Raw genomic sequence first — 22,738 nt, 5'->3', positions numbered from 1 at the left:
ACAAGCTATTTACACTGTGTTAAGCATGGTAATGTGTTGCGTTTTTGGTGTTACCGTATTTTTGTCCATTCACATATTGGGCGAGGGAAAATACTGTCTGTATTCATCTGTACGAGCCTAAGCTCTCCTATCTTTTTATCAAGCATATGCGAGATATACGATGAAGTATTCGCAGTCTTCTTCAGATTCATGTTCTCTAAATTCACCCAGCAGTGTTTCGAGAGAACTACTTAATCTTTCTTTCGGAGATTTAGAATTAAGGTCCTCGATCATTTCTGTTACAGTTTCGTATACGAAATATCTACCTGTTACGATCCTAGCAGGACGTCTCTGTATTTGTTTGGTGTATGTTGTCTTGCCGATTTGATAAGGACTCCAATACTCGAAGAGTACTCTAGAAATAGTCGTACTAACTTCTTGTGTGCGATTTCCTTTGCGGATGTGGTGCAACTTCTCAGAACTCTTTGAACAAGTCAGATTCTTCCATTCACCGTTTCTACTACCGATTTTACGTGATTGTACCATTTAACATCGCTTATTAGTAAATGGTGCAGAAGCATTATTTGGTAGGCACTTGGAGAAAGGCGCCGTACATCTCAAGAGAACCTACCTAGTAAATCACACGAAAGGCTTTGCAGAGCAGAAACTTTATTTCTTGTGCTTAAGCTTTCACTCGAGCCATTAGGCCTATCTTCAAACCTGTAAAAGTATGTTCTCCGTCCATAGTGAAAGCTACACATTTATCCCACCTAATAACTTTGATTATCATGAACTCTTTAGGCGTACAAAAAACATCATCACCGTTGTTCAAAGAAGTACAGAAAAAAATATCCACGCAGATTGTCTCTCTACACTCAGAACAGATGAAAACCAACATATTTGCTTTCCCGTCTATATCCTTACTTTCATCAAACTGTAAGGAATAAAATGAGCTACCCTGATTTTTTAAATTTAATTCTTCTCTCACACTGAAAGACATGTTGCTCATTTTTCTCTTAACTGTGTCGTTGGAAAGGGGAAATGAGTTTATTTCCTTAGCAGCTGTATCGCTTACCGTAATTTCACACATAGCGCTCACAGCTGGTAGGAATAAATTTTCCGCCACTGCTTTGAGTTTCCCAGATTTAGCAATTACGAATGACAAATTATATGACGCCAAAATAGATTTCGCGTTAATATTACCAAGAACTGCAGTCTTTGACATTAGACTTTTACTGTGTTTCATCTCCCTGAGTTTGTTAATAAGAAAATCTATCGAATTACCAACGTGTCCCTCATGTTTCTTCTCCAAATTTCTTCGAAGATTAATAGGTTTCATATTTTCGTCGCTCAGAACTTCATAACACACTGAGGTTACTGGCCGTCATCACTGCCTATGTATATATCCATAGTGAAGGTAGTCATCACAATACATAGTTTTCTTTTCTTTCCTTCTCGTTCACTTGCAGTAGCTTGCGAACTTGAAGGGCCACCTTCAGAACCATTGTCCGACTTAACATCAACAATAGTCTTTCGTTTCATTGCAGGTGATTGCAATCATCAGTCCACTGCGACCGTAACAATTATCACCACACAAAAGAACTTTTGAGCAGCTTGGGAAATGAATGACTGATGACAATATTCAATGTGTATGCATCCGCTGTTTACCTGTATCTCTCGCCACCCTTGTGCCATGCAGTGTCGTGAACACGTGACATCTATGATTGTCTCTAACACCTATTTTCTCCAGTAAAACTTTATCGTCGTCTGTTTGAGGAAATGTTGGAGGAGGAAAACATGACTAACGCCATTCGTTGAGGCTGGAGGTGTGCGTGGTGACGTCATACTTAAATCCCACTAGAGTTAAACTGATAAAAAAAAATGCGTGTGATAAAGCTTATTACTGTATCTAGCTTCGAAAACACCAGGGGTTAAAACTTTTAAGTGGCTATAAGAAAAACACGTTTGAACTGTCCCCTTCTCAAGCTTTTATCGTGATTAAAAACCAGTGTTGTGTGTGTACGTCGTTTTGATATTTTTAATCTTTTGACAAATTGTTTGAAGCAAAACAACGTTTTTTCTCTGTTGCGATCTGTCTTCCAAGAAAATTTTACATTCACCGCACCGAATTACAATCAAGAGTTACTCGCAGTGGCGGATCCAGGAACACATTTTGGGAGGGGTTTATCATCTTTTTTTTTAGAAATCTCAGAATTCTGGGGAGGCGGGAGGGCGGAGGCGGAAAAGGGGACTTGATGTTTATAAGCATAGGAATGACTAACATTTACTTCTTTTTTTTATAAAGAAAAAAGACAGAACGAAAACTAGAGCTGGTGGTAGTGGTGGGAGGTTTCAGCCACTTGAGGCGTTGTGCAGTCAATGTACTACTGACTAATGCTTTTGAAGACGTGCCGTAACAAAGAAGGAATTTCTCTCACTTCAACTAGTCACATATAACGGCTGAAATTTAATAAAGTAGGAAAACATTTAAATTTTCCAATGTAGGTGTAATTTCTAATTGCTTTCTTTTTCGTAACTGGCAATATATCTCTTGCATACCAGCGATGAGTTCCATTTTATTACAACGCATTGCAATTTTTAGCCGTCGCGGACCGCGTGGCTTCGTCCTGCAGACCCCCAGGGGTCCGCGGACCTCACTTTGAGAAACACTGCTCTAGGCCACACCTAATGCAAAAGAACCAGCCGATTTACTCAGTTTTCCTGGGCTGGTGTAATGTTTAAATTTTGACTCGGTGCTATGGGATAGCTACAATGAGCCCGTTCTTCCGACACGTTGGTCGGTTGGTTGGTTTAAAAGGGGGGAGGGGGAGGGGCAAACAGCTAGGTCATCGGTCTCCTTCCGACAGGTATTGGTCGCTAGGCCAAGGGCTATCCAAAACACTTGACCCTTTATCTCTGTGATCAATAAAACCTGAAATACACCGAAGAGCCAAAGAAATTGGTACACCTGCGTAATATCTTGTAGGTCCCCCGTGAGCATGCACAAGTGCCGCAACACGACGTGGCGTGGGCTCGACTATTGTCTGAAGTAGTGCTGGAAGGAACTGATATCATGCAGCCTGCAGGGCTCTCCGTAAATTCGTAAGAGTATGAAGGGTGGAGATCTCTTCTGAAAATCACGTTGCGATGCTTCCCAGATATGCTCAATAATGTTCATGTCTGGGGAGTCTGTGGCCAGGGGAAGTGTTTAAACTCAAAAGGGTGTTCCTGGAGACAGTGTGTGGCAATTCTGTACGTGTGAGGTGTCACGTTGTCCTGCTGGAATGGGCATGAATGGATGCAGTTGATCAGACAGGGTGCTTACGTACGTGTCACCTGTCAGAGTCGCATCTAGACGTATCAGGGTTCCCATATCACTCCAACTGCACACGCCCCACACCTTTACAGACCCTCAACCAGCTTGAACGGCCCCTTGCTGACATGCAGGGTCCATGGATTCAATGAGGTTGTCTCCATACCCGTACAGGTGCATCCGATCGATACAACTTGAAACGAGATTCGTCCGACCAGGTAACATGTTTCCACTCATCAACAGTCCAGTGTCGGTGTTGACGGACCCAGGACAGGCATACAGCTTTGTGGCGCGCAGTCATCAAGGATACTCGAGAGGGCCTTTGGCTCCGAAATCCCATACCGATGACGTTTCGTTGGATGGTTCGCACGCTCACACTTGTTGGTGGTCCAGCAATGAAATCTGCAGCAATTAGCAGAATGGTTGTACCTCTGCCACGTTGAACGATTCTCTTCAGTTGTCATTCGTACCGTTCTTGCACGATCTTTTTGCGGGCGCAGCGGTGTCGGAGATTTGATGTTTTACCAGACTCATGATATTCATGGTACACTCTTGAAATACTCGCATGGGAAAATCCCAACTTCATCGCTACCTCGGGGGTGCTGTGTTCCATAGCTCATGCGCCGGCTATTAATACTAACTTATATCTAGATAACCTCCCATTGTAGCAGTAGTAACCGATCTAACAACTGCGCCAGACACTTGTTGTCTTATATAGACGTTGCCGACCGCACCGTCGTATTCTGCCTGTTTACATATCTCTATTTAATACTCATGTCTATACTGGTTGCTTTGGCACTTCAGTGTATGACCTCTTGGAAAATCACATCTTCACGCACAGCTGTTTGGGACTTATTGTTACCGTGCGCTGTCATGCACTGGCCGATGAAGTAACCGTTATTAAACAGATTTTTTAACAGCAATCATGTCAGCTCTATTGAAGGAGACAGAAAGAGTTGTTTCTACGTTATTTGGTAGTTTGCAAGAATATAAAATACAATCGGCATATACAGGCCCTGTATATGTCATTCTACATATTGTTTGATGTGCTTGAGTGTATACTCGTATATCTTCTTGAGAAAATAAACGTTGTTGTTTTGAAATGTTTGGTGGACACTTTAACTATTCTTTCAGTTTTCAGCAGGATGCAAGGTTTACCATGCTTTTTTTCATGAACATACGTTATTAATTTTGCTTTGAGCATTAATAAGCTCTATCACTGCTGGTTTCTTAATTCTCGTATCACATACCGCGCATGACATCTTGTAATCTCACTTTCACCGCCTCGTTACTCGGCAGAGCGAACTGACGTTGTGTTCAGGTTCCGTCTAGTGACGTTTGTGCAGAACGAAACTCTTGTGTATAAAAGTCAACACGAATTCTGCTAACAGACTTGCGAAACTCAGCTCACTCTCTTCACCCATGAGATCTAGAACGCACGGAGCTTTAGCGCCCAAGCCGTGTTCCTTGCCTTCAGGAAGGCATTTCATACAATTCCGCAGTCCCATAGTGAAAAAGTACTAAGTTCCCGGTTTCCTTGCAGACAGAGCTCAACACATCGCTCTTACTGGAACGATATTGACAGATGTAAAGGTACACCAACGAAGTGCAATAGGACTGTTACAGTTTACAGTATGTGTAAGTGGAGGAGGAGGAAATTAGTGTTTAACGTCCCGTCGACAACGAGGTCATTAGAGACGGAGCACAAGCTCGGATTAGGGAAGGATATCGGTCGTGCCCTTTCAAAGGAACCATCCCGGCATTTGCCTGAAGTGATGTAGGGAAATCACGGAAAACCTAAATCAGGATGGCCGGACGTGGGATTGAACCGTCGTCCTCCCGAATGCGAATCCAGTGTGCTAACCACTGCGCCACCTCGCTCTGTGTATGTGTAAGTGATCTAGTTGATAACATCAGAGTTTCGTAAGGCTGTTCGCAGATGATTGTGCACTTGTCTGTTCAAATGGCTCTGAGCACTATGCGACTCAACTTCTGAGGTCATCAGTCGCCTAGACCTTAGAACTAATTAAACCTAACTAACCTAAGGACATCACACACATCCATGCCCGAGACAGGATTCGAACCTGCGACCGTAGCGGCACTTGTCTGTAACAAAGTATCAATGCTAGAAGACTGTAGGGAATCGCAGGGAGATCTGGAGAGGACCATGAACGTAAATACACGCAAACTATTGCACGTCAATAGGCGAACAAATCCCCTATTATGTGACTGCACTATTGACGACAGATCACCGGAAACAGTGACTAGCGTAGAATTTCTTGATTATTGCTAATCAGTCTGGGACCCTTAGCAGGTTGGACTAATACATGAAGGAGAGTAGATCCAACGAAGAGAGGCAAGTTTCGTTCATGGGATCTTTTAGCCGGAGATTCTCAACAAATCCAGTGTCAGATGCTACAAAAGAAGCGTTGTGCATCATGGAGAGATTTAAGAGGGACGTGTGAATCAAGGAAGTCGAGTGGACGAAAAAGAATTTCGTGTGGTGATTAACCATTACTTTCTGAAAATCAAAACACCACAGGAGACTAAAGAGAAGCAGGATAAACATTACGGTGACTCTGCACCTTCGATTAGAACAGGTTGCAAGTGGTTTCAAAATTTTCGGAATGGCAATCTGAGCACAAGTGATGCTAAACGTTCTGGACGCACTGTTGAGGTTACGACTCCATAAATCATTGATAAAATACATGATATAGTGATGGATGACAGAAGAGTTATGGTGTGTGAGATTGTTAACGCTGTGGGCATCTCGAATGAACGGGTACATAATATTTTGCATAAACATTTGGACATGAGAAAGCTATCCGCAAGGTGGGTTCCGCGATTGCTCACGCTTGAACAAAAACGGAATCATGTGAAGTGTTGCAAGGATGGTTTGCAGCTATTCAGGAAGAATCCGCAGGACTTTAAGCGTCGTTTCCTCACTGTGGATGAAACATGGATACATTACTGTACTCCTGAGACCAAACAACAATCTAAACAATTGGTTACCAAGGGAGATTCTGCACAAAAAAAGGCGAAGACCATTCCTTCGGCCGGAAAAGTTATGGTGACTGTCTTTTGGTATTCGCAAGGGATAATCCTCATCGACTATCTGGAAAAGAGTAAATCTATTACAGGTGAATATCGTTATTGGACCGTTTGAAAACCGAGCTGCAAGAAAAACGCCGGCGATTGGACTGCAAAAGAGTCCTTTTCCATCACGACAATGCACAATGTACCACTGATATCCCGAGAAAATGCCTTCCGGTAAAAGTCGGGCAACATATTACTTCCTCCAACATACGATTCGCGAAATCACGGCAAGAGGAAAGCCGATAAATAAGAGCTAATACAGAGGTTTACCGACAATCCTTCATCCCACACGTCATTCGTGAGCGAAACAGAGAAGTGGAGAACAGTGGATCCAGAAGAACCGTCTGTCACACACCATAAGGTGGCATACGGAGTATAGATCTAGATGTAGATGTAGTGGAAACAAACCTCCATTTGAAGGGTGACATTTGCCCTCCCTTCCGTTCGATTGAGGTGTTTTTTGAATCGAATTTTATTGTATCCCCCAAACATCTCCACATGGTTTCCTTCCCGATTGTGTGAACTGAATGGTCTCATGTTACAATCCCTATTCCGTAGCACAACAAGCAAACAGCAATATTAACAGGCTTCTCAGGAATGTAGCAAAGCTCTTGGCGGACGCCTGCGTGCTCGACGGAAACCTGTTTCCGCCATCCACTGTGTCTTTTCAGCACACTGCCTGCGGCCTGGAATTTGCGTTGCCTTCCTGTATGAGTCAGACGCTTCCTCTTGTAACGACTTGTCCGCCCTTCGACTGGACATACTGACACTTTGCTTTATGGCTCTTTACTGTCTGAACTCTGAACAGCATTAGCCTTTCCGGTCACCCAAGACAAGACATTAATTCGCTTAACTGTACGTCTTCTTCTTCCTGTGGTCTTAATCACTGATTGATGGAACACTCCAACACGCAGTCTCTGAGAATGGCTTAATCGAATAATTCTTTCTGGATGCTACAAATTTCACAACCGTTAGCAAATTTGAGCAGGAAACTTTCTATCACTTGATGTCGAGATTCTCAAGGCCTTCTTGCGACAAACGAGGTATGGGTTCTTCCTCTTTGGCTTATGCGCTGATCATTTTTTAAGTTGGCTGCTCTCCACAAATTATTGATACCCACTGAAAGGTATTACTTCGGCGACGCCCCCGGCGCTGCTGCCTAATCGCAGATGTTAAATGGGTCTGACGATAGTCGTATAGTGGAAACTGGTTACCAAGTTTAAGAGCCCGCTGTTTCGATTGCGTTCTATGATCAATTGCCGGCCGGTGTGGCCGAGCGGCTCTAGGCGCTACAGTCTGGAATCGCGTGACTGCTACGGTCGTAGGTTCGAATCCTGCCTCGGGCATGGATGTGTGTGATGTCCTTAGGTTAGTTAGGTTTAAGTAGTTCTAAGTTCTAGGGGACTGATGACCACAGCAGTTAAGTCCCATAGTGCTCAGAGCCAATTGAACCAATATGATCAGTTTCTTTTTTTATCAATTTTGTTGTTGTTGCGAGTGCAACTGTGGTCGTGGTCTTCAGTCAGAAGATTGGTTTGGTAAAGCTGTGCACATTCATCCAGTGCAAGTCTCGTCATTTCTAAAAAACTCCTTCGACCTATATTCTACTCGTGTAAATCTGGATGTTATAGTCAAGCCTTCGTCTCCCTCTACATTTTGTGTTCCTCTCCTCATCCCCCCTCCCCCACCGCCCCTTCACACACACACACACACACACACACACACACACACACACACGTTTTTCCTTCCTCCATATCACCACATTTACGATTCTGTGATATTTCAGAATGTGTTATAGTAACCGATCCCTTCTTTTTGTTAAGGCTGCGATTACCCTCCTGGGCTGATGTTCATACCGATCCTTGACACTCTAAACGTAGTGCTGAAGGGAGCCCTCACGAACGTAGAGGCTACAAAACTGACGCGCATGAGGAAACACCTGCTTCACATACAATGAATAATTAAAGAAACGCCCGCAACAATGAAGTTATGGGTGAATCACTAGCTCTAATGGAAGACACGGCACACCGTTAATAACTAATAACACGTAACCTTCGTTTACCTGAAATCTGTGGAGAAAAAATCGCAGTGGTTGTGGTTAACGACACTAATGGAATTATCTTTTTCGCGATTCGACGAAACGTATTCCCGCGACTTTAACTGTTAAAATGATTATATAGTGGACTCAAATAATATAAGAAGGAAAAGCCAAGAGATCATCAACCACACACGTAAGCTCTGTGGACCACACAAACACGTATTACTGTTAATCTAACCCTCATCTTGTCCAACCTGAAATCTGACCGTCGTACTCCTCGTTGCTGACTCAGAACTTCACATTGCTCGCTGTTCCCACTACAGTTGATTTGATGTCTACAGCTGTAGACGACGCGATGCAGCTGCCAGTTAGGGCCATACTTCCTTTGCGAGTAGCGTATGCCGATATTCTACTACCATAGTACGCCTCTTCAAATCATCGATGATGACGGTCGAAGCCCGGTAAACCGTCCAGTGCAGGGTGGAAAACTTCTGTCTCCAATCGTGGCAAGCTACTACTCACAGAAAACTTCCTAACTGCGAGTACGAACTACTACCTACTATACTCCCACATGTCTCACCATAGAATCTGAATGAGACGGTCTAGGTGGCTACCCACCTGAGCTCGTAACAGCACGCTTTCCGCCTCCACGACCACTCATTATGAAGACGTGAAATGCAGCTCCCAATCAAAAACTCTGACTATTGTACAGGGTTATTACAAATGATTGAAGCGATTTCACAGCTCTACAATAACTTTATTATTTGAGATATTTTCACAATGCTTTGCACACACATACAAAAACTCAAGAAGTTTTTTTAGGCATTCACAAATGTTCGATATGTGCCCCTTTAGTGATTCGGCAGACATCGAGCCGATAGTCAAGTTCCTCCCACACTCGCAGTTCTGGCACGTTTCTTGGTAGAGGAGGTTTAAACACTGAATCTTTCACATAACCCCACAGAAAGAAATCGCATGGGGTTAAGTCGGGAGAGCGTGGAGGCCATGACATGAATTGCTGATCGTGATCTCCACCACGACCGATCCATCGGTTTTTCCAATCTCCTGTTTAAGAAATGCCGAACATCGTGATGGAAGTGCGGTGGAGAACCATCCTGTTGAAAGATGAAGTCGGCGCTGTCGGTCTCCAGTTGTGGCATGAGCCAATTTTCCAGCATGTTCAGATACACGTGTCCTGTAACGTTTTTTTCGCAGAAGAAAAAGGGGCCATAAACTTTAAACCGTGAGATTGCACAAAACACGTTAACTTTTGCTGAATTGCGAATTTGCTGCATGAACGCGTGAGGATTCTCTACCGCCCAGATTCGCACATTGTGTCTGTTCACTTCACCATTAAGAAGAAACGTTGCTTCATCACTGAAAACAAGTTTCGCACTGAACGCATCCTCTTCCATGAGCTGTTGCAACCGCGCCGAAAATTCAAAGCGTTTGACTTTGTCATCGGGTGTCAGGGCTTGTAGCAATTGTAAACGGCAAGGCTTCTGCTTTAGCCTTTTCTGTAAGATTTTCCAAACCGTCGGCTGTGGTACGTTTAGCTCCCTGCTTGCTTTATTCGTCGACTTCCGCGGGCTACTTGCCCGCACGCGTTCAAACGTTTCTTCGCTCACTGCAGGCCGACCCGTTGATTTCCCATTACAGAGGCATCCAGAAGGTTTAAACTGCGCATACCATCGCCGAATGGAGTTAGCAGTTGGTGGATCTTTGTTGAACTTCGTCCTGAAGTGTCGTTGCACTGTTATGACTGACTGATGTGAGTGCATTTCAAGCACGACATACGCTTTCTCGGCTCCTGTCGCCATTTTGTCTCACTGCGCTCTCGAGCGCTCTGGCGGCAGAAACCTGAAGTGCGGCTTCAGCCGAACAAAACTTTATGAGTTTTTCCACGTATCTGTAGTGTGTCGTGACCATATGTCAATGAATGGAGCTACAGTGAATTTATGAAATCGCTTCAATCATTTGTAATAGCCCTGTATTTAACTGCCACCAGTGTAGTCAGCACCGAAGAGTCAATCGAACGCGTCCCCGCCCGAAGCAGTTGTGCGCCCAAATTAACCCCTCCAGCTACACACGCACGTGTTGAGTTGCTCCCACCACAAGAATGCAAGTCAAAAACCAAACATGTAACTTTAATTGCATTATGCTTTCATGAGACGTTACAAAAGATGCTGTATGACCTGAAACACTCGGCCGCCGCATACCTAAGGATCATGTTTATTTTAGCGAACGTTTTCTGCCGTCCCTTCAGCTAGCTCAGCGTTGCCCTGGAAACTGCACCTAGTGAAATTTTCTCCCAGAAAAGACTGAGGAAGATTTCAATAATCGCCCCGTCCCAGCTCCAACTCCGGGACTTTCCCGGCATGTCGAAGGGCCAAGGGGACGCGCTGCCCACTCTTAAGCCAGGCTCACATACGCAACAAAAGTGTCGCCACAGCTAGTGGAATACTGCAGTTACATGTGTTAACTCCCAGTGGCGCAACCTAAGAGACGCAATTTTTGTCATACCACAAAAAGTTCAGCCTGGTTGTACTTTGTTGCGCCGGTCGCTGTGGCGGAGCGGTTCTAGGCGCTTAAGTCCGGAATCGCGCTGCTGCTACGGTCGCAGGTTCGAATCGTGCCTCGGGCATGGATGTGTGTGATGTCCTTAGGTTAGTTACGTTTAAGTAGTTCTAAGTCTAGGGGACTGATGACCTCAGATGTTAAGTCCCATAGTGTTTAGAGCCATTTTGAACTTGGTTGCGTCACTTTCCGACCACCATTGCTCCCTGGCTTCAGTACGGCGAAACAAGCATTCTGGCGCAGCCAACGTGCAGTAATCGCTGCTGTACCCTATTCAATTTCAGTTCGTTTTTATTTTATTTATGGTTCAAAAAATGGTTCAAATGGCTCTGAGCTCCATGGGACTTAACTTCTAAGGTCATCCGTCCCCTAGAACTTAGAACTACTTAAACCTAACTAACCTAAGGACATCGCACACATCCATGCCCAAGGCAGGATTCGAACCTGCGACCGCAGTAGACGCGCGGTTCCAGACTGTAGCGCGTAGAACCGCTCGGCACCCCGGCCGGCATTTATTTCTGAAAAAAGTGAAAACAGTTGTCGGCAGGTACACTTTCACAACTTCTAGAACTACAAGAACAGCAACCTATGTTTGATTTTTTGAAGCTGTGTGTGCGCGTTTGTGTGTGTGTGTGTGTGTGTGTGTGTGTGTGTGTGCGTTTGTGTGTGTGTGTGTGTGTGTGTGTGTGTGTGTGTGTGTGCGCGCGCGCGCGCGTTTGTGCACGCGTTTGTGTGACATATCCCACGTAGGAATAAATAAATAAACTTAATATATGTAACAAAAAAGCGAGTCATATAAACTTCGTAATTTGTGAGACCAAGCATTGTATAAGTTGTGAATTATATGCAGGAAGTTGCTCCACAGTGTGATGTGTCAGCTCTTAAACTAAAAATTAGTTATTCAAAATGCGTATATCAACGAATACAATAAGATATTAGAATCTTGAAAGAGTGGCGTGTCTACAGAAGATATTTACGTGCCAGTTGTTGGTTAGTTTGCCATCGCAGACAGTATTTTCGCCTCTGAGTGTTATTTCTTTTATAAATGGGTTTGTTTTCCTGGAGTTATCCCTGTGCGAAATCTGTTTTCGGATCCAGCATTTGCATTTCGTCTTCCTTGTATTTAACTCTTGTCACAGCTCTAAGGTCATAATCTGCACTATAACAGTCATATCCGCCCATATGATTTCGACTAACGCCATACTGAAAGCTGTGCATCTATGTAGAGTTTGTGGCGTCCTATGTGAACGGTAGCTCACGATACCACTACAGAAAGTCACAAGCTGTGGCGCCACATTGGATGCTTGTGTGAACCCAGCTTTATATGATGTCCTGATAAAGAGGGCTGGAGATGTTCGAACAAGAAAAACTGTAATGCCTATATTTCCACAATCTGAAGGGATTATAGCTCTTTTATTTACTGTCGGACCCAATGATAATTCCTCTTTCACTTACGACCAGATTGTCAGAAAATACAATAGAAAACATTAAACCCAAATTACAGATACGGATTTTAAAAATCGTATCTCTTCTAATCGACAAAGCATACTTTAAACTAAAGCATGCTCTGTTCCTGTGGATCTGCATATGGTACATACAATACGCATAGGATGCGTTGTCATTCTAACGAAAATGCCATTTTACATGTATACAGGGTGTACCATAGTTTCACCGACAAAATTATGCAGATGTTGCAGGGATATCTTCCGACTATTTTTGTATGAGGGTGGTTTCCAGTAGTTCTTTACGAGTAATTACATTTCGTTTGTTTTCTTACCCCTTGTTTCGGTATTGCATTGAAAATACCTGCCCAACAGTGACATTTTTGACTGTATGCGCTGTGTGTCTTGTTTGGAGACAAACTTGTTCCATTCACTTATGGTACTTAATGCTGACAAAAGTAAGGCCTACTTTAGCCCGCCCGGTTAGCGAGCGGTCTAACGTACGGCACTGATCCGCCCGGTGGACTCATGTCGAGGTCCGGTGAGCCGGCCAGTCTGTGGATGGTTTTTAGGCGGTTTTCCATATGCCTCGGCCAATGCGGGCTGTTTCCCATTATTCCTCCTGAGCTACACTATGTCGGCGATTGCTGCGCAAACAAGTTCTCCATGTACGCATGCACCACTATTACTCTACAACCAAACATAGGGGTTACACTCGTCTGTTGTGAGACGTTCTCTGGAGGGGGGGGGGGGGGGGGTGGCGTCCAACCCTGGATTCGGTGTGAGGCGTCGGAGGGGTGAAGTGGACTGTGGTAGTCGTCGTAGGGTTGTGGACCACTGCGGCTGCGGCGGGGACGGAGCCTCTCCGTCGTTTCTAGGTCCCTGGTTAACATACAATACAATACAAAGCCTACTTTACTGTTGGACTTTGGTCCAGTCGCACGTTGGTTTCCCCAACAGCGTTAGTACATTTACAGTGATACACAATGGTTTGGATGGGTTTACTCATGAAGATATCCATCTGGTCTATGGGTTCACTGAACACAATGAAAAAATAGCGCGACGGCGATATGCACAGATGTTCCTGCAGTGACAGCAACCCCGTAACAGCAGTTTTGCACCTGCACGTAGGCGCGCACCAGAAACCTTATCCCCTTATCCTTTCGTGTTATTACGTTTTGATTATTGCATGTTGCAGCCTTTTTCACTGTTGTGAAAATATTTTCAGAAAAACAAAGATAATTATAGGCCTCTTAAGTCATAACTACATTACTGCTTCGTAAAGCGCCACAGGAGCCTACGGCTCTTTATACCAAAATAGTCAGAAACTATCCCTATCTAGTTCATTCTGTACAGGAGACATGAGCTGTATGTAGCTTCTTCTCCGACTCCTAGCGCTACGTGTGCATCTTTTCTGTATGTAACGTGAAATATGATAAATAACTGTACCAGTTATTAAGATTTCTTCCCGTTCCATTCAAGTAAGGAGCGGGGAAAGAGTGATTTCTTAAACGCTTCAGTGGGGGCTGTAATCAGTCTAAACCGTCTCTCGCTATCCCTGCGGGACCAACACGTAGCGGGTTGTAGTATATTAGCCGGCCAGAGTGGCCGAGCGGTTCTAGGCGCTTCAGTCTGGAACCGCGCGACCGCAACGGTCGCAGGTTCGAATCCTGCCTCGGGCGTGGATGTGTGTGATGTCCTTCGGTTAGTTAGGTTTAAGTAGTTCTAAGTCCTAGGGGACTGATGACCATAGCTGTTAAGTCCCATAGTGCTCAGAGCCATTTGAACCATTTGTAGTATATTAATAGATTCATAATTTAAAGCTAGTTTTTGAAATTTACTAACTGGGCTTTCGCATCTGCAAGTTCAGTTTCATAAGCATCTCTGGTGACTCTCCCCCATTGGTCAAACAAACCTGTGACCATTAGTGGTGCTTTTGTCCTTTTCGTTGAATATCCCCTGTTGGGTCTATTTGGTACGGATTCCATACACTCGAGCAGTATTGTAGGGTGGGTCATGCGGGTGTTATCTACACAGTCTCCTTCGTATACTGATTGCATGTCCCTAGTATTCTATCAATGAAATGAATTCTGCTACCTGGTTTACCTACGACTGAGGATATGTGCTCTTTCCACGTCATGTCCCTGCAAAGTATTACGCCCAGGTATTTATATGAGTTGACCGATTCCAATTGTGAATCACTGATATTGTAGTCAAAGGATATCATGTTTTTTTCGTTTTGTGAAAAGGGCCATTTTATATTTCTGAACATTTAAAGCACTTTTTCAGTCTTTTCACCACTTTGAAATCTTATCAAGATCTAATTGAATTTCTGTGTAGTTCTTTTCACAGTACCCCTTGTAAGTAGCGTGAGAAAACGCTCGCTATGTGTAAGAAGCGTGAAGCGCACTTTGAATATATCCTGACGGCTAAAAGAGCCACGCACAATTTGATTGGGAAAATGCTATCTGACATTGAAGTCAACGTAAAAGATTGGGTCGTCACCAACTCTAGCCACACGACAAATAAGAGGTTGATCTGAGTCGGAAAATTACTTAATTTATTCGTAAGAAAAACTCATAAAAGAACATTCATCATAAAGTCACTCATAAAGAATGGTATGTAATTATTAATATGATCCCAGCATTGTTCACGTGAATCAAATATTAAAATAAAGCATAGAGTGCGTGGACACTTTGCATAAGAGCAGCTTGCAGAGACATTCCTGAAAACAAGATCTAGTCTAAAGCATTTGTTTAAAATAAAAAGGGAACATTAATTATTGGACCTGTGCGCATGGTAACGCCGTGGATGGGCTAACAAGGAAAACTACAAGGTAAATGGCGTAGGTAACGGAGACGTAACATCGGTACACTGGATAAGATTGGAGGTAAAATTATTTATTCCTTAAAACATTGATGTAAGGCATCTACATAACTGCTGTTGCCTGGTAACAAAGTACAATTGCTTGTGAAACGCTATATGATTCACATCAGACTCGTGTGCCCACGTGGTTCGCGGAGACACAATTTCCACGTACTGTGGCCAAATTTTAGTAACATTAAACCACGCGACCGCGAACAATTAATATTTTACAGAGGACACATTTGAATAGACGACGGTTAATGCCAGAGGGTCGACAAACTCTAATATTAACCCACGTCGATGGTTTCCAGCAGACCCCTACTAATGAAACAAAGAAGACTCACGAAGAGGCAAAAATTACCAAGGTTCGGAAAAAAATAGAATGTACACACGCGCAGTCGCAGCCACACAAACCTTCACACTGAACCGAGGGCGCACTTTCTTCGTGAGATCGCTTCAACATATGCAATTCCTTTGTGCTACGTTCTTCTTACGGACTAAAGTCTTAATTAGGAATCAAACTGAAATTCTGCAAACGCGTTTCATTCCTTGCTGCGACCCAATAAAACACACTTTTTATAAGACGAGACGCAAGACCAAAAGCTAAGAGCTCCCATCTCGCTATGAGACAACGCGCCACGCGGTTAAATCAACTCTCCCTCCTTCGAAGAGACCTCGGCTGCAGACCCTCCACGAGCTGGAACCAGACTGACCGTCTCACAGACTCCGACGTCTCCCACGCGATCCCGTGGCCAGAAAAACCCAGAGATGAGGCTTCCGTCACCAACTTAACACCGGTAACTTTCACACAAGGGGAGCAAACCTCTTTGCCTACCTGAAAACTACAGTGATTCTCAAAAAATGGCTCTGAGCACTATGAGACTTAACATCTGAGGTCATCAGTCCCCTAGAACTTAGAGCTACTTAAACGTAACTAACCGAAGGACATCACACACATCCATGCCCGAGGCAGGATTCGAACCTGCGACCGCACCAGTCACGCGGTTCCGGACTGAAGCGCCTAGAACCGCTCGGCCACCGTGACCGGCACCGCTTATTCTTTGCAGCAGACTAAACCACTGTATAGCAAAATGAAACACACCCACATTCATTCACTCACACATGCCAGAGCGTTCTGTATCATTGGAAAGCAAATAAAATGATGAAACTTCCTGGCAGATTAAAACTGTGTGCCGGAGTGAGACTCGAACTCGGGACCTTTGCCTTTCGCGGGCAAGTACTCTACCGACTGCGCTACCCAAGCACGACTCACGCCCCGTCCTCACAGCTTCACTTCTGCCAGTACCTCGTCTCCTACCTTCCAAACTTCACAGAAGCTCTCCTGCGAAACTTGCAGAACTAGCACTCCTGAAATAAAGGATATTGCGGAGACATGGCTTAGCCACAGCCTGGGGGATGTTTCTAGAATGAAATTTTCACTCTACAGCGGAGTGTGCGCTGATATGAAACTTCCTGTTTCGCAGGAGAGCTTCTGTAAAGTTTGGAAGGTAGGAGACGAGGTACTGGCAGAAGTGAAGCTGTGAGGACGGAGCGTGAGTCGTTCTTGGATAGCTCAGTCGGAGAGGTCGGGGGTTCAGTGACAGCGTGGTGGTGGTGTTGATTAAGTGCCTTTGATGCATGTAAAGTTCTACAATGGCTCGTTGGCAAGTTCTGGTGCCAGTTTTTCTGTTTTTAGTATGCTACGTTGTTGCTGCGGAGGGTGATCAAAAGAAAGGCCCTAAAGTAACAGATAAGGTATGGTTTGACATAAAGATCGGAGAAGAGAATGTGGCCAGAATAGAGATTGGTCTGTTCGGTAAAACTGTTCCAAAGACAGTTAAGAATTTTGTTGAGCTCGCACAAAAGCCTGCAGGTGAAGGTTACAAGGGAAGTAAGTTTCATAGAGTGAATAAAGACTTCATGATACAAGGAGGTGATTTTACCAGGGGTGATGGAACTGGAGGTCGAAGCATCTATGGAGATAAGTTTGCTGATGAAAATTTCAAGCTAAAGCACTATGGAGCAGGTTGGCTCTCAATGGCCAATGCAGGAAAGGACACAAATGGCTCTCAGTTCTTCATCACTACAAAACAAACACCGTGGCTTGATGGGAGGCATGTTGTATTTGGAAAAGTGTTGAAGGGAATGGATGTTGTCAGGAAGATTGAATCCACGCCTACGGATGCAAGAGACAGGCCAAACCAAGATGTTGTTATAGCAGACTCTGGTGCAGAAACTGTGTCTGAACCCTTTTCAGTGGCTAAGGAAGAAGCGACCGAATGAAGATGTGTAAGTGGAACTCGAGGTGAAAGAACATCACAGAAGCAGAAGTTACAGTGAACTCGGTGGGGCAGGTCATTCCAGAAATGTTTGATAAATGATCTTTGTATAACTTTAAACTTTTGTGTCTGTTTCTACAAGTGGAGAATAAAGATTTTTTATAAACAGAAAAAAAAAAGTCGGTAGAGCACTTGCCCGCGAAAGGCAAAGGTCCCGAGTTCGAGTCTGGGTCCGGCACACAGTTTTAATCTGCCAGGAAGTTTCATATCAGCGCACACTCCGCTGTAGAGTGAAAATTTCATTCTATAAATAAAATGATAATGAGAGGGGACTACAGGGCCCTTTCACTCATTATACACTGAGGTAACGAAAGTCGTGGTATAGCGATGTGCACATATACAAATGACGGTAGTATCGTGTACGCAAGGTATAAAAGGGCAATGCATTGGAGGAGCCGTCCTTTGTACTCAGGTGATTCATATGAAAAGATTTGCGACGTGATTATGGCCGCACGCCGGGAATTAATAGACTTTGAATGTGGAGTGTTTGTAGCTATACACATGGGGCACTCGATTTCGGAAACCGTTAGAGAATTCAATATTCCGAGATCCACAGTGCACCGAGAACATCAAATTTCAGGCATTAGCTCTGTAAGTAGGCTGTTTAGGTTTTCTTATTGGTAACGCCACGTAGCGCTCTGTATGAATATCACTGGCTGTGCTGTGTGCAGTCTGTGGCTAGTTTGCATTGTTGTCTGCCATTGTAGTGTTGGACATAGAGATGGGTCGAACTCGTTCATTCCCGTGAACTACTTCATTCATTTCACTCTTTGCCGTGAAGCGTTCAAATGAAGTAGTTCATTCATGAAGTACGGAAGCCTGGCGAAGTTACCCAGTTCGCCGCTCAGCCGCGGCTACTCTCGCTTCGCCTCGCTCGTACAATAAAGCTTCGTAATACTTCATAATTTTACCAACAGATGGCCGAACTATGCAGTAACGTGCAAGCGACGTTTTGCGTCTTACAGCGCCTGACGTGAGTTAACTCAAATGGAGCATGGTCGAAAGGGACAAAGGAAAGATAAACAGAGAAGCATGTCACATATAAAGAAGGTATTACGTTTAATCTTGCTCGACATTTTCTCATGAAGTGCCAAAAAAAGTCTTCATCTGCCAAGTGAAACCTTATTTGTTTTATTCATGGACTGAAAACTAGGGCTACCAACGAAATGCAGTCCAATTTTATGTTCCTTTTAAAAAACGTTACGTAATTATTCAGAAGTTTTCCTGTATATTTTATTTTTGTTGAGAATAATAACCCTCTAAATTCAAAACGTATACTGTCACCTGTAGTCATTGGTACGATTCCAGGTAAAATCACTCATTATTTTATTCGGAAAGCAGTTTTTGTTTCTGTTCACGCGTATACAATGGCTATCAACTCACGATCGCCTACAAGTAGTGAAATCTGGGGTTTCTTCGCCGGTTTAGGTGATGGGAAAGCAAAGTGCAACTATTGCTCTAAGTGTATTTCACCGCGCGATTCGTCGACAGGCAGTAGAGGGAGGACTGAAGTGAAGGGAGGATAAGTGACGTAGCGCCGATGTAGTGGGAGAGGGAGAGGGGAAGAGAGTGAGTGAACTAGACAAAAGTGTGGAGTGTGCTATCTGTGAAGAGTTTGAAGTGCCAGTTCATTGAAATTGAGTGGTTAGTTCACACTTCACTGGAATGAAGCGTTCATTTGAACGACTCATTCACGAGCTCCCCATCACTAGTTGGACAGCTGGATGTGAACAGCGCGTAGCGTTGCGCAGTTGGAGGTGAGCCGAAATGGGCGGAGTTTTGAAATTTGTAAGACTGGATGTTATGAACTGCTATATATATTATGAATATTAAGGTAAATACATTGTTTGTTCTCTATTAAAATCTTTCATTTGCTAACTATGCTTATCAGTAGTTAGTGCCTTCCGTAGTTTGAATCTTTTATTTAGCTGGCAGTAGTGGCGCTCGCTGTATTGCAGTAGTTCGAGTAATGAAGATTTTTGTGAGGTAAGTGATTTGTGAAAGGTATAGGTTAATGTTAGTCAGGGCCATCCTTTTGTGGGGATTTTTGAAAGTCAGATTGCGTTGCGCTAAAAATATTGTGTGTCAGTTTAAGCACAGTCGTATATAATTTTTCAAAAGGGGGCGTTTCAGCTCTCACCACGAACAACACAGTGACAAACGGCCTTCACTCAACGACCGAGAACAGCGCCGTTTGCATAGATTTGTGAGTGCTAACAGACAAGCAACACAAATAACCGCAGAAATCAGCGTGAGACGTACGACGAACGCATCTGTTAGGACAGTGCGAGGAAATTTGGCGTTTATGGGCTATGGCGACACACAACCGGCGCGAGTGCCTTTGCTAACACGACGGCCTCGGCTGCAGCGCCTCTCCCTAGACTACTGGGAAACCGTGACCTGGACAGATCAGTCCTTATTTCGGTGGGTAAGCCCAACAAGAGCTGACACAATAGGGTTAGAGTGTGGTGCAGACCCCGTAAAACAGTGATAACAAGGCACTGGGCAAGCTAGTGGTGACTCCATAATGGTGTGGGTCGTGTTTACATGGAATGGACCGGGTCCTTTGGTTCAACTGAATCGATCACTGACGGGCAGTGGTTAAATTCGGCTAGTTGGAGACTATTTGCGGTCGTTCATGGACTTCATGTTCCCAGAATGACGGTGGAATATTTGTGGATGACTATGCACCATGTCACCGGACCACAGCTGTTCGCGATTGGTATGAAGAACATTCTGGACAATTGGAGCAAATTGTTTGGCCAACCAGATCACCCGACATAAATCCCATCGAACATTTATGGGACATATTCGAGAGGTCAGTTCGTGCACAAAATCCTACACCGGCAACACTTTCGCAATCATGGACGGCTGTAGAGGTAGCATGTCTGAATAGTTCTGCAGGGGACGTCCAACGACTTGTTGAGTTCATCCCACTTCGAGTTACTGCACTACACCAGGCCGTAGAAGATCCGACACGATATTAGGAGGTATCCTATGACTTTTGTCACTTGAGTACTGAAACATGTGCAAAAAGTCTGATTTTGCTAAAATATTGTCCGTAAGATCGTTACTCTACAATATTAACAACAGCAGTCTCAACACACTTCCCTGGGGCACATACGAAGCTACTTCCACATATGTTGGAGATTCTCCGCCCACTATAACTTGCTGCGCCCTCCCTACCAAGAAATCCATAATTCAGTCACAATTTTCGCCAGACACCCCACACGATCACACTTTTGAGAGTAAACTTAGATGTAGCACAGAGTCAAACACTTTTCAGATACGGAGAAATACTGCATCTACATGACTGCCTTGATCCATTGCTTTTGCCGGCCACTGTGGTGGAGCGGTTCTAGGCGCTTCAGTCCGGAACCACGAGGCTGCTACAGACGCAGGTTTGAATCCTGCCTCGGGCATGGATGTGTGTGATGGCCTTAGGTTAGTTAGGTTTATGTAACTCTAAGCCTAGGCGACTAATGACCTCAGATGTTAAGTCCCATAGTGCTTAGAGCCATTTGGACCATGGCTTTCAGGAAGTCAGGTGAAAAAACAGCAAGTTGGGTTTTACATAGTCGATGTTTTCGGAACCCATGCTGTTTGACATGGAGGAGATACCGCATCAGAGTATGTTCTACGAGTCTACAACAAATGGATCTCAGGAATATTAGACGTTAGTTTTTATGATTCACTTCTGATACGCTTCTTGTGTATGGGTGGGACGTGTGATTTCTTCCAATCACTGGACGCCTTTTCTCTTCGAGGGATCTATCATAGATTATAGTGAAAAGGGCGCTAACTCAGACAGAAATCTGCTATACGTAGAATATGATAGGGATTCATTGGGTGCTGAAGCTCTATTACATTTTAACGGTTTCAGCTGCTCCTCAACACTTTTCTTTGCAGTGATGCGAAAATTATGTGGGAACAATACTCCTGGATAATTCTGCAGATCATTGTCGTTATGGCTAAGTGGAAGATACATGATCATTACATTATTCTGTATTAAGCATTGTGGGCTAAAAGAACAGAATTTTCGTCACAACTTAGGTAACATCAGAACTTATGTTACAAAAAGAACAAAAAATTTTCAGGGTGACGAAGCATAACGGTTTTTCAGATTAGGACAGAGTACGCATGGTAATACTAAATTGTTAAAGCTTTCGTGGCCACTGGTTGACAAATTGACTGTTGACTTCTGCCTCGGTTTCTTCGCCCGACGTTTGATTATATGATTGTTCTGATGTTTCGCCAGCACGATTGGTTGGCATTGTCCGATCTTCAACCTCCATTGCTGGTGGTGGAGGTTGAAGCTTTGACAGTGCCAGCCACCCGTGCTGGCGAAACGTCAGTAAAACCATCAATCAATCGTCGGACGAAGAACCAGAGAGACGCCGACAGGCAGTTTGTCACGCACGATAACGATGACAGTACCGCTAAAGGGGAGTTATTAAATCCGGTTTTCCGAAATTCCTTCACTAAATAAGACGAAGTAAATAGTCAAGTATTAGGATTAAGAACTGCTGCCAACATGACTAACTTAGAAGCAGATATCCAAGATGTAGCGAAGCAACTTAAATCACTTAATAAAGGCAAGTCTTCCGGCCCAGACTGCATACGAATTAGGTTCCTTTCAGATTATACTAATGTAATAGCTCCATATTTAGCGATCATATATAAACGCTCACACGACGAAAATTCGTACCAAAAATAATGGGAAAGTTGCGCTAGTCACACCAGTACTCAAGAAAAGAAATACGAGTCACCTGATGAATTACAGACACCTGTCACAGACTGATTTACAGTAGGATTTTGGAACATACTGTGTTCGTCCATTATGAACTACCTCCAAGAAAACTATCCATTGGACATGTTGTTGTTGTTGTTGTTGTTGTTGTGGTCTTCAGTCCAGAGACTGGTTTAATGCAGCTCTCCATGCTACTCTATCCTGTGCAAACTTCTTCATCTCCCAGTACCCAATGCAACCTACATCCTTCTGAATCTGTTTAGTGTATTCATCTCTTGATCTCCCTCTACGGTTTTTACCCTCCACGCTGCCCTCCAATAATAAATTGGTGATAGCGAG

At 44.1% G+C, this 22,738-nt stretch overlaps 1 protein-coding gene across 1 annotated transcript; it reads left to right on the top strand.

Moving 5' to 3' along the window:
- The first annotated feature begins 16,895 nt into the window (after positions 1 to 16,895).
- On the top strand, positions 16,896 to 17,762 carry LOC126177059 (peptidyl-prolyl cis-trans isomerase 5-like). Its single transcript, XM_049924296.1, has one exon. It carries the CDS (start codon positions 16,964 to 16,966, stop codon positions 17,591 to 17,593), a length of 630 nt encoding a protein of 209 aa, XP_049780253.1. The 5' UTR covers positions 16,896 to 16,963; the 3' UTR covers positions 17,594 to 17,762.
- The last annotated feature ends 4,976 nt before the right edge of the window (positions 17,763 to 22,738 follow it).

This window comes from Schistocerca cancellata, chromosome 3 (genome assembly GCF_023864275.1).
Source record: "Schistocerca cancellata isolate TAMUIC-IGC-003103 chromosome 3, iqSchCanc2.1, whole genome shotgun sequence".
Classification (NCBI taxonomy): domain Eukaryota; kingdom Metazoa; phylum Arthropoda; class Insecta; order Orthoptera; family Acrididae; genus Schistocerca; species Schistocerca cancellata.
Note: the sequence above shows the minus strand (reverse complement) of the source record. Positions and strands in the feature narration are given on the sequence as shown.

What these genes read in the sequence shown, in the direction of transcription:
- LOC126177059 (XM_049924296.1), top strand. Translation starts at nt 16,964, where the DNA reads ATGGCTCGTTGGCAAGTTCTGGTGCCAGTTTTTCTGTTTTTAGTATGC.